At 45.1% G+C, this 12,450-nt stretch overlaps 1 protein-coding gene across 7 annotated transcripts in view; it reads left to right on the forward strand.

The window, feature by feature from the left end:
* Nucleotides 1-12,450, forward strand: part of LOC119964561 (fizzy-related protein homolog) — a 100,846-nt gene that overhangs the window by 57,979 nt on the left and 30,417 nt on the right. For all 7 annotated transcript variants that reach the window (XM_038794213.1, XM_038794214.1, XM_038794215.1 and 4 more), the window contains 3 exons: nt 3,564-3,691; nt 6,304-6,386; nt 8,830-9,013. In XM_038794213.1, the coding sequence (XP_038650141.1) occupies nt 3,564-3,691; nt 6,304-6,386; nt 8,830-9,013 (395 nt within the window). The remainder of the gene's footprint in view (nt 1-3,563; nt 3,692-6,303; nt 6,387-8,829; nt 9,014-12,450) is intronic.

Below are 12,450 nucleotides of genomic sequence, written 5' to 3' on the forward strand. Positions count from 1 at the left end.
GGGGGGGTTGAGTGGGCAGGGTTCCCAGGGTCCTCGATTAGGTTAGGTTGGTGTGAGGGGGTTGGATGGTCAATAAAGTGGGAGGGCCTAAAAGGAGGTGGGGGGAGGGGGGTGTTGGAAAGATCTGAGCTGCCGATCAAAATGGTGCCCCAATCTGCGAACAACTGTTCTCCCCAGTTGAACTCGCCAGCAAAAATCAATTAAATAAAAACAACAAAGTGCCGTTGTATAGTTGGGTGTTACCCCGCACTGCGGCCACTGAGAAACACCCTGCTAAACGCACCCAAAAGCAGGCTTAACATTTGTCTATTGAATTGGGCCCATTTGTCTTTTTTCAGGTTTCCTATCTTCAGTCTTCTCTGGTTACAGAATCCATTTAGCTAATTGGTAGGACATGAAATATTAACAATAGGACATGCTCCCAATTTATCCACACAAAATGAAATTGAACACTGACAGTTAAAAGATCACACAAAAATCAAAGCTTTAATACTGCAAATGCTGCAAATCTGAAATAAAATCTGAGAAATGGTGGAAAAACTCAGGTCTGACAGCAGCTGTGGAGAGAGAAACTCTGCCCCCCGATCCTGCCAGACTTGCTGAGTTTGTCCAGAATTTCTCTTTTAATTTGAGTGCCCCCTCCATATTATTATGAAAATGGTTAAATACATTGGTAAACCATCATTTCAAATTTCTCCAGCCTCAGAATTTCAGTGAAATTTAGTGAGTTTTGGGGGGGGGGGTCACCTGCCAGAATTGTTTGACTATTTTGCCATGGAGTATTTGGAAATTTATTGCATGCAAGCACTTTGTTTCGCATCAAGGTGGGTTTCCACTGCTTTAAAGTTCACCATGAACTGTGGCCACTGGGAAAGCTCATTTGTTAATGAGGCAGTTATGGAAAATTTGTATTAAAACTAGATAGACTATTTTGTGGAACTTTGGTGCCCAGAGTCCGTAAGAACCTCGGTCTGGCTCACCTTAAATAACAATAAAGTTGAGTCCTGAATTATGCTTCTTTATGGTTTGATATTGGGCAGTACGGATTCACCTCAAATGTAAAGGGTGGGATTCTCCGCCCTGCTGCACCAGTTTTCGGGTGCCCCCCCCCCCCCCCGCGGCGGGATTCTCCAGCCTGTCAGACGGCCATTGGGGTTTCCCATTGTGGGCAGCTGCACGCCATCAAGAAATCCCGGGCATGGGTGTGCTGCTGGCACAACATTAAATCCTGCCAGCGGGGAATCCAGCGCTCCCATACCCAGCGGGGTATGTGAGCCAAATTGAGAATTTGTACCAGTGGGCCTGCCTGAGACTTTTCATTAAGGAGGGGTGAGTGAACAGAGACTGTCACGGCTGGAATCTGGAGCAGCAGGGTGCTATAATGAGGCTTCCTAATTTGATGTTTTAAACACCTCATTTATTTTCCTGTTTTTCTGAGGTTGCTGAGCCAACCAAACATAAATCACTTTGTGATTTATTAAGTCAGCTGTTATAATTAGTGGCAACATCTGTACAACTCCCTGACAATGGGATTCTTGAAAATCTCCCTCAGAAAAATTGTGATTTCAGCAGATATGTTAACCCGTACAGTATTCTCTGCTTTCCTCTTACTGGCTGTTCATCCACTCAAAATAACTGAATGACCTGACTGATGATTCAAAGAGCAAGATTTTTTTAAAAATACACAGAGTACCCAATTCTTATTTTCCCATTGAGGGGCAATTTAGCGTGGCCACTTCGTTAGGGTACTTCGGGATGCAGGTAGCGCAGGATTGGGCTCAGCTTCGGAAATTAAACTTTGCGAGTCTGGTAGGGTTAAGGCTGATCTACAGAGGTGGGATGGCCTCCCTCTGTCATTGGCAGGCCGAGTGCAGTCCCTGAAGATGAACAGTCTGCCACGGTTTCTGTTCCTATTCCAATGTTTACCAGTTTTTTGCCAAAAGTGTTTTTAGCGGAGCGAGGGTTAGAGAGACTGATGTTTGTCCTTTATTTGGGCACGTAAGGTTGCTAGGATTCGGCAAAGGGACCGGCAATCTGGGGGCTTGACGCTGCCAAGCCTGATCTTCAATTATTGAGCAGCAAATGTGCAGAAGGTGTTGGGCTGGTGTGGGGAGCAGGAAGCTGTTTGGGTGAAGATGGACTCAGGTTCGTGTAGGGGGTCAGGGTTGTGGGCACTGGCGACTGCCCCGCTTCTGTTCTCTCCAGGGAAATATTCGGGTAACCCGTTGGTGGTCGCTATGTTGAAGATATGCTGGCAATTCCGGCAAACATTTCAAATAGTGGGCGTTGGGCCCGATTTGTGGTAACCGCATGACTGAGCTGGCAAGATTGGCTGCCAGGTTTCGAGGCTGGATGGACAAGGCGGGTGGAAGGTTTGGTGGACTTGTTTCTCGAAGGGCGGTTCGCGAGCCCGGAGGAGGTGTCAGAGAGGTTTTGGCTTTCACATTCGGAAAACTTTAGATATCTGCAGGTGAGGGCTTTGTGAGGAAGGTCTCCCCGTTGTTTCAGGTAGTGCCGCCAGACTCATTGTTGGAAAGGGTTCTGTAGCTCGCGGAGTTGGAAGAGGGGAGCACCTCAGGAATTTACGGGAGCATAATGGCTGAAGATGCTGTGTCCCTGGTGGGGATAAAAATCAAATGGGAGGAGGAGTTTGGGGTGGAATTAGATGAGGCCTTGCACAGGGTGGGCACTTATTCCTTGTACGCGAAATTGGGGCTGATACAGTTGAAGGTGGTGCACCGAGTGCACTTAACTAGGGCTGGGATGAGTCGGTTGTTTGAGGGGGTGGAAGTTAAGTGTGAGCCTTGTGGGAGGGGCTCAGCAAATCATGTGCATATGTTCTGGGCATGTCTTGAGCTGGTGAGATTTTGGGTTCCCTCCTTCAGCACCATGTCGGCGATTCTACAGATGGAATTGGAGCCCAGTTCCCTGGTGGCCATATTTGGGTTATCAGATCTACTGGAGCTGCAGACTGGTGCGGAGATGGATGTCTTGGCCTTTGCCTCACGGGTCACTCGAGTGCGGGTGCTGTTGGAGTGGAGGTTAGCTTCTCCACCCAGTGCCTCGGTATAGCTGGGGGATCTTATGGAGTTTTTGCATCTTTAGAAAATTAAGTACTCACTAAAGTGCACAATTGAGGGGTTTTATAAAAGGTGGCAGTCTTTCATTCTGTTTTTTTAAAGAGCTAGTCGTCATTAGCTGTTGGGGGGGGGGGGGGGGGGGGGCTGCCCATTTCTTTGATGGAGTTGGGGGTTGCCCATTTCTTTCAGGCGGTGGATTGTTTTATTTTATTCAGAATTCATTGAAAAATGCTCAATTAAAATACTTTTTTTTTTAAAAAAAAGAATGATTTTCAAATTCAAACTGTATTGAGAGCCTCTGTTCACCATGATGTCAAGTTCTAGCATTTAGCTGTTGGACGAGCAATTCTCCATTTACATTCCGAGGAAGATTTCACATAGTGAACGAGTTTAAAACAATCTGGGATGAATGTGTTGCTAATCAACGTGGTAAGAATGAGATGGTGTGTTATAATAATGGAGCCTGCCCTGTTCCAATGCCAGATGGTGTAGCATATGCTGCCTTGCTGAAGAATGAGCTATTGGGCGCAGGCATTGAAAAAGTGAGCGATCCTCAGACTGAAGATCGGAGATTCCAGATGCCAATGCAGGAGCGACGGAATTTATTCAGAGTAAGTACCCAGCACGAACAAACTGTTCAATAATGTCGTTGTTTATGGCTGGCTGGATTGGCTCCTTTGTCTGTAGTCGGTCATTCATGTCCCAGCTGTTCTCCTATTGGGTGCAGTATGCAAAATGTTTTTCTGAGTTCTGTCACCAATGTAACCGTGGGAAAGCATGCGTATAATTGGGAGGACTGCTACTGCTTCCTTGGGAGTCGGCATGTAGTTCAGTTCTTTGCCCCCTTCCCCTGTCCATTCTGTTACATGAAATATTCTGGGAATATTTCCCAGAATGCAGTATGGTGGTTGTGGGACATACTACCTCAGAAATCAAAATCCTTTTGAGTAGCTTTCACAGTCATGAAGCTCTTCTATATGTCTGTAGTTGAGGGTGCTATCTTTTTTCAATGCCGTGCCTGGTACTGTTGGCTTACGGAAGTATATTCTTATAAGAGTACAGAGATTATTGAACCAGGCAGGAAGGGTATTTGACGAGTAGATCTTAATTGACAAAATATGCTCTTGAGTAATTTTGACAAGTGTCATGAACTTTGCGAATCACCCCTTATTTCAATATTAGCGCTGGTTGGGTTCAGGGAAAAGACTACAATCCCTCAACATTCAGGCCAAACCAGTACCTGAACTTCTTTGTGACTTTGCTATAAGAACCTTTCACAGAAATTTGATGGATGGACAAGGTGCATGTTCGCCCCGTGTCTGCGTGGGTTCCCTCCGGGTGCTCCGGTTTCCTCCCACAAAGTCCAAAGATGTGCGGGTTAGGTGGATTGGCCATGCTAAATTGCCCTTAGTGTCCAAAAATAATGTTAAGTGGGGGTTACTGGGTTACGGGGATAGGGTAGATACATGGGCTTCAGTAGGGTGCTCTTTGTAAGGGCCGGTGTAGACTCGATGGGCTGAATGGCCTCCTTCTGCACTGTATATTCTATGATATGAGCTCAGGGTGGGACTCACTGACTATTTTAATACATTGGAATTGTTTTTAATGCATATTTTAATTGAAGTTAGATCTCTTGTGATAATGCAAATTTCATTCTATTTTATTGTTGTTAGTTTATCTGTAATTTTTTAATGAGCAAGCATGTACCTGAAATTAATTTCCATAGGACAATAAAGTGAAATAGAATTGAGCGGAATTGGAGAACGCACTGAGTTTTCTCTTTCCCTTTATTCTAAATCATTGTTCTATTTGAGGGCCCTTCAGTTGCCAAAGCATTTAGTTGCAAGCCCTGCAAATAAAAATATGCTGCTGCATGCTTCTTCTTCCTTGCTTCTGAGTCAGGAGGTTGTGGATTCAAGCCTCATTCCAGGACATGAACACAATCCAGGCTGGTGTGTCGGTGCAGTTACAAGGGAGGGGCCCATTGCTTCAGATGAGATGTTCCAGAAATGCCCATTGCCCTCTTTGGAGAAAATTCTTGCTTCTTCAATGCCCCTCAATCAGGGACACCAATAGATTATTTATCTCATTGACAAATGACGCTGCCATTTTGTGTTCAGCAATGTCAAAACTGTACTTCAAAGTAATTCATCGCATGGTAGTTGCCGTGGGATATTTTTGTGATCTCAGGAGGTCCTACATAATTGTCAATTATTTCCTTGATTTCTTTTTTCCCCTATGGTTATTTAATCTCTAAAGGAAGGAAAGTATTGAGATTTTATCATAAAGAATATTGTATGTGGATCAGTGCGAGTACTGAGCCTGATGGGCTCTATTCTACATTCTAGGGCATTTACATTTTGTATATTGGATTTGAAAAGTTTTTACAAGGTTTCTATTAAGTCATTGGGTATAATTAAATCTTTTTTGAATAAACTATTCATTTTCTAAAGACTGTGATCAAAGACAGTGATGAGGTATTTTTAATTTTGCATTGGTAGACGATTAACAAAGGTTCTTCACAACCTGGTGTGAAACTTAAAAACAGCTGAATTCAATTCAGCAAAAGTAATTTATTTTTAAAATGTTAACAGGACGTGGGCATCGCTGGCTAGGGCAGCATTTGTTGCCCATCCCTAATTACCCTTGAGACAGGGGTGGTGAGCCAGCCTCTCAAACCACCACAGGTTCTGGGGACAAGGGTTCAAATCCTCCTGGTGGAATTTAAATTTAATTTCACATTGTTTATTGAAAAGCTAGTCTCGGTAATGATGTTCACGAAACCATTGTCGATTTATGGTTATAAAAAAAAAACACATCTACTTCACTATTGTCCGCTGGGGAAGGAAATCTGTTGTCTTTACCTGGTCTGGCCTACACGTGACTCCAGACCCACAGCAATGTGGTTGACACTTCACTGCCCTCTGCGATGGCTAAGGAAACCACTCAGTTCAAGAGTAATTAGTGATGGGCAACAAATGCAGGCCTTGCCAGCGATGCCCACATCCCATGAAAGAATAAATTGTAAATATATGGTGGAGGTATACCCATTGTGCTGTTCGGGATGGGCAGTAAATGCTGGCCGAGCTAGTGAATGAATAAATTTAAAATAAAACTACTATAATAAGCCTATCTTGTACAATCTTATTTGAGTCCTGTTGATTTTGGCAGAATGCTGCTTTAATGCCACATGTTTGAAATCGAGCTTGTGTTTTGTTTGCAGTATGCCTTGAGCACAAAGAGGTCTACTACTGAAAGTGGGAATGAGATTTCTCCATATTCACTGTCCCCCGTCAGCAATAAAAGGTAATTAGTCTTGCTGAGTTAAATACCATTATTAACTGTATAATGGCTATGAGGTGAAGGGTTTTGGTGCTCAAATGGAAAGTTTTTGCATTTCAACAAGTTTTCCCTTGAAATATTTATTGAAAGTAGGGCTTTGGATTTTAGATAGCTCTAGCAATAAGGCAGCATAGGCACAAGAGGCTGTTGGGCTTGTGGGCTATAAATGTCCATAATTCTACAATGTTTTGAAGAAGGCGGAGAGTGGGGTTAAAAGGGTCCTTTTCAACATGACAGCCGGTGACTAGTGGTGTTCCACAGGGGTCAGTGTTAGGACCACAGCTATTCACGATGCACATTAATGATCTGAAAAAAAGGAACTGAGGGCATTGTTGCTAAGTTTGCAGATGATACAAAGATATGGGGCGAAATTCTCCCAACGGGAGACTAAGTGCCGATGTCGGAGTGAAAACCGGAGTGTTTCACTCTGGCTTCGGAGGCCGCTCCTCGCCCCCTATTCTCCCACCCCCAGGGGGCTAGGAGCGGCGCCGCGTCAATTACGCACGCCGGGCCTTGGCGCCGCGTCAAAGCGGTGCCGCGTAAATTACGCGGCCAGCGGTGCTTAAATGAAGTCACCCGCGCATGCGCAGATTGGCATCCTCCCCACGGACATGTGGAGTGATCTTGCGGGGCGGCGGAGGAAAAAGAGTGCTTCCTTTAGAGACGCCGGCCTGCCAATCGGTGGGCACTGATCGCGGGCCAGACCCCTACTGAGCACCCCCTGGTGCTCGATCCTCTTCCCCCCCCCCCCCCCCCCCCCCCCCCCCAAACAGGCCGCACACGAAGTGTTCGTGCGCTGTTCACACCGGCAGCGACCAGGCGTGGTTGACCAGGCGTGAACCCGTTGGGTTGGGCAGGCCGCTCGGCCCAGAGAATTGCCGCTCGCCTGTTAGAAAAGGTGAGCGGCGATTCTCTGCGGCCTGTTGTGAAACGCAGCACGCCATTTTGGGGGGTTGGGAGAATCGCGTGCGGGTGCCAGGGCGGCGTGGCAGGAATCGCTCGGCACTCCCGCGATTCTCCCACCCGGGCGTGGGGGTCGGAGAATCGCGCCCATGTAGAAGGACATGTAATGTTAAGGAAGTGGGGAGGCTGCAGAAGGACCTGGACAGGCTGGGAGAGTGGGCAAAGAAGTGGCAGATGGAATATAATGTGGAAAAGTGTGAGGTTATGCACTTTGGTAGGAAGAATAGAGGCATAGACTATTTCCTAAATGGGAAAAAGCTTTGTAAATCTGAAGCACAAAGGGACTTGGGAGTCCTGGTTCAGGATTCCCTTAAGGTTAACATGCAGGTTCAGTTGTCAGTTAGGATGGCAAATGCAACGTTAGCATTCATGTCGAGAGGGCTCGAATCCAAGATCAGGGATGTACTGTTAAGGCTGTATCAGGCTCTGGTCAGACCCCACTTGGAGTATTATGAGCAGTTTTGGGCCCTGGATCTCAGGAAGGATGTGTTGGCCTCCGAGAGGGTCCAGAGGTGGTTCGCAAGAGTGATCCCCAGAATGAAGGACTTGTTATACGAGGAGCAGTTGAGGGCTCTGGGTCTGTACTCGATGGAGTTTAGAAGGATGAGGGGGGGGGCGGGGGTCTCATTGAAACTTACAGAATACTGAGAGGCCTTGATAGAGTGAATGTGGAGAGGATGTTTCCATTAGTAGGAGAAACTAGAACGCGAGGGCACAACCTCAGACTGAAAGGACGATCCTTTAAAACAGAGATGAGGAGGAATTTCTTCAGCCTGAGGGTGGTGAATCTGCGGAACTCTTTGCTGCAGAAGGGTGTGGAGGCCAAATCACTGAGTGTTTTTAAGACCGAGATTAATAAGAGGATCGGGGGTTATGGGGATGAGAAACTTATGAGTCATAATTGAATGGCGGAGCAGACTCAATGGGCCAAGTGGCCTAATTCTGCTCCGATGTCTTATGGTCTAAATTTGAGCAGATCCAAATGACTTGGGAGCCCAGAAATTAAAGGAAAAGGATTGGGGTTGAAGACCAGAATCCGGATCAAAGAGCTAGGTTTTGAGGAGCCATTCTAGGTTTAAGAGGGAGCTAGAAAGGCAATAGGTTTGACCAGCCATTCTGGGTGGGCAGTTGTCTACTTGCTTCTTTTTATGGCTCTCAACATGTTGCCAAGGTGCATAACTGCAAGCGTCATCAAATTCCTATTCATATCAATGTGGTGGACTCCCCCTTCGGCTTGCTATTAAGGCAACAAAAACTTTGCAACATGTTATAAAACGTGTGAGGCTGTTAAAACTGAATGTTATGTGCCTGACTTAACAAACAAGCAAATCAAAATGAACTAAGGCAGAAAGAGCTTCCTTATTTGTCACACCTAGATTGTATGGAGTTAACACTCCAACCTCTCCAACTAACTACTGATCCCACTTTCTCCACATTTGAACAGTCAAAAGTTGTTACGGTCACCACGGAAACCAACAAGAAAGATTTCAAAGATTCCGTTTAAAGTTCTGGATGCTCCAGAATTGCAAGATGATTTTTACCTCAATCTAGTGGATTGGTCAGCTATAAACGTTCTAAGCGTTGGTCTTGGTGCTTGTGTGTACTTGTGGAGTGCGTGTACCAGTCAGGTAAGATACTGCTATTCATCACCATTCCAATAAAAACTGCTACATTTTCTGTCACGCATTAACATGTTAATTTATTTTCATTTTCACTTGAGGTCCAATTTATTTTGTTACGCTATTCAATGTATTTAGAATCAGATCACTAAACACAGCTTGGCCTGTTACACAGAATACCAGCAAACGTTTTTTAACAACACCACTCGGGGCTAGGAGATTGTTTTTTAAATTTGCAATGGTTGTTATACATTTTGATGCTTTTCTATGTTGTATTATATGTTGGCACGATATTGTGGCGATGCAGGACTTTAGGCATCAGCTCCAGTGTATTGGATTTGTATGATAGAATCTACCTGCTTTTTGTTAAAACTACAGCTCCACAATATAAATCAACATGAATTTTAATCCTTTAATTTTTCACCATGTATATTCTGGTTGAGAATTTCAGCTGGAGTCACTCCCATAATTCCTGCAGAAGCTGCATTAATTCAGCTGCCAGAAGATGTGGAATTGCATTGGCTAACCAGGCAAGCACAGATGGGTTTTGATTCCCTTTTCCAATGGTAGAGGGATGCAATATCTATTTTAAAATCTGTTGGCCCCTCATTGTGAAGTGAATAACTAATGCACTACTGAGCCATCTAGACTAAGATATTCTGAGGTTCCTGTCTCTGCTACGTCTGTGATTCTCCGTTGGGACAGTGGTTGGGAAAATCAGCCAGAGTTTCCACCCTTAATCTCTGCTACGTCCGTGTCATTGTCACTGTTTGATGAGGACAGGATTAGGCCTGGCCATTGAGTCTGTCAACATTCATTGATTAAATTCACATGCAAGGAATGGTAGGCACTGGGAGGCAACCAATGCCTGTGAAACTATAAACTAGCAGCAAACATTTTACTCTGGTAAGGAACATAGAACATTACAGTGCAGTACAGGCCCTTCGGCCCTCGATGTTGCGCCGACCTGTGAAACCCCTCTAAAGCCCATCTACACTATTCCCTTATCGTCCATATGCCTATCCAATGACCATTTGAATGCGTTTAGTGTTGGCGAGTCCACTACTGTTGCAGGCAGGGCATTCCACGCCCTTGCTACTCTCTGAATAAAGAACCTACCTCTGACATCTGTCCTATATCTATCTCCCCTCAATTTAAAGCTATGTCCCCTAGTGCTGGACATCACCATCCGAGGAAAAAGGCTCTCAATGTCCACCCTATCTAATCCTCTGATCATCTTGTATGCCTCAATTAAGTCACCTCTTAACCTTCTTCTCTCTAACGAAAACAGCCTCAAGTCCTTCAGCCTTTTCTCGTAAGATCTTCCCTCCATACCGGGCAACATCCTGGTAAATCTCCTCTGCACCCTTTCCAATGCTTCCACATCCTTCCTATAATGCGGCGACCAGAACTGCACGCAATACTCCAAATGCGGCCGCACCAGAGTTATGTACAACTGCAACATGACCTCATGGCTCGAAACTCAATTCCTCTACCAATAAAAGCTAACACACCATACGCCTTCTTAACAACCCTCTCAACCTGGGTGGCAACTTTCAGGGATCTATGTACATGGACACCGAGATCTCTCTGCTTGTCCACACTACCAAGAATCTTACCATTAGCCCAGTACTCTGTCTTCCTGTTATTCCTTCCAAAATGAATCACCTCACACTTTTCTGCATTAAATTCCATTTGCCACCTGTCAGCCCAGCTCTGCAGCTTATCTATGTCCCTCTGTAACTTGTAACATCCTTCTGCACTGTCCACAACTCCACCGACTTTAGTGTAATTTGCAAATTTACTCACCCATTCTTCTACGCCCTCCTCCAGGTCATTTGTAAAAATGACAAACCGCAGCGGCCCAAAAACAGATCCTGTGGTACACCACTAGTAACTGGACACCAGTTTGAACATTTCCCATCAACCGCCACCCGTTGTCTTCTATCAGCTAGCCAATTTCTGATCCACACTGCTAAATCACCCTGAATCCCATGCCTCTGTATTTTCTGCAATAGCCTACCGTGGGGAACCTTATCAAACGCTTTAGTGAAATCCATATACACCACATCAACTGCTTTACCCTCATCCACCTGTTTGGTCACCTTCTCGAAGAACTCAATAAGGTTTGTGAGATTTGCGTTGTTAAAATGCTGTGTTGTTCATGGAGGTGGGGCGAATGTTTATGATTGTTAATATTATTGTTATTTTTGGTATTTTACTATGGTGTGTTATTGTTGTATAAATTCAAAATTTTTCAATAAAAATTATTTCAAAAACAAAAAAAAGGTTTGTGAGGCACGACCTACCCTTCACAAAACCATGTTGACTATCTCCAATCAAATTATTCCTTTCCAGATGATTATACATCCCATCTCTTATAAACCTTTCCAAGACTTTTCCCACAACAGAAGTAAGGCTCACTGGTCTATAGTTACTGGGGTTATCTCTACTCCCCTCCTTGAACAAGGGGACAACATTTGCTATCCTCCAGTCTTCTGGCACTATTCCTGCAGACAAAGATGACTTAAAGGTCAAAGCCAAAGGCTCAGCAATCTCCTTCCCAGAGAATCCTAGGATAAATCCCATCCGGCCCAGGGGACTTATCTATTTTCACACTTTCCAGAATTGCTAACACCTCCTCCTTATGAACCTCAAGCCCCTCTTGCCCCTCAAGCCCCTAAACCAGGAGCTGGTTTAGCTCACTCGGCTAAATCGTTGGCTTACCAAGCAGGCCAGCAGCACGGTTCGATTCCCGTACCAGCCTCCCCGAACAGGCGCCGGAATGTGGCGACTAGGGGCTTTTCACAGTAACTTCATTGAAGCCTACTCGTGACAATAAGCGATTTTCATTTCATTTCTAGTCTAGTAGCCTGTATCTCAGTATTCTCCTCGACAACATTGTCTTTTTCCTGTGTGAATACGGACGAAAAATACTAATTTTGCACCTCTTCTATCTCCTCGGACTCCACGCACAACTTCCCACTACTATCCTTGTCTGGCCCTACTCTTACCCTAGTCATTCTTTTATTCCTGACATATCTATAGAAAGCTTTAGGGTTATCCTTGATCCTACCTGCCAAAGACTTCTCATGTCCTCTCCTGGCTCTTCTTAGCTCTCTCTTTAGAGCCTTCCTAGCTAACTTGTAACTCTCGAGCGCCCTAACTGAACCATCATGTCTCATCTTTACATAAGCCTCCTTCTTCCTCTTGACAAGTGTTTCGACTGCTTTAGTAAACCATGGTTCCCTCGCTCGACCACTTCCTCCCTGCCTAACAGGTACATACTTATCAAGGACACGCAGTAGCTGTTCCTTGAACATGCTCCACATTTCCATTGTGCCCATCTCCTGCAGTTTTCCTCTCCAGCCGATGCATCCGAAGTCTTGCCTCATCGCATCATAATTGCCTTTCCCCCAGATATGACTCTTGCCTTGCAGTATATA

Source organism: Scyliorhinus canicula, chromosome 4, assembly GCF_902713615.1.
Source record: "Scyliorhinus canicula chromosome 4, sScyCan1.1, whole genome shotgun sequence".
Taxonomy (NCBI): domain Eukaryota; kingdom Metazoa; phylum Chordata; class Chondrichthyes; order Carcharhiniformes; family Scyliorhinidae; genus Scyliorhinus; species Scyliorhinus canicula.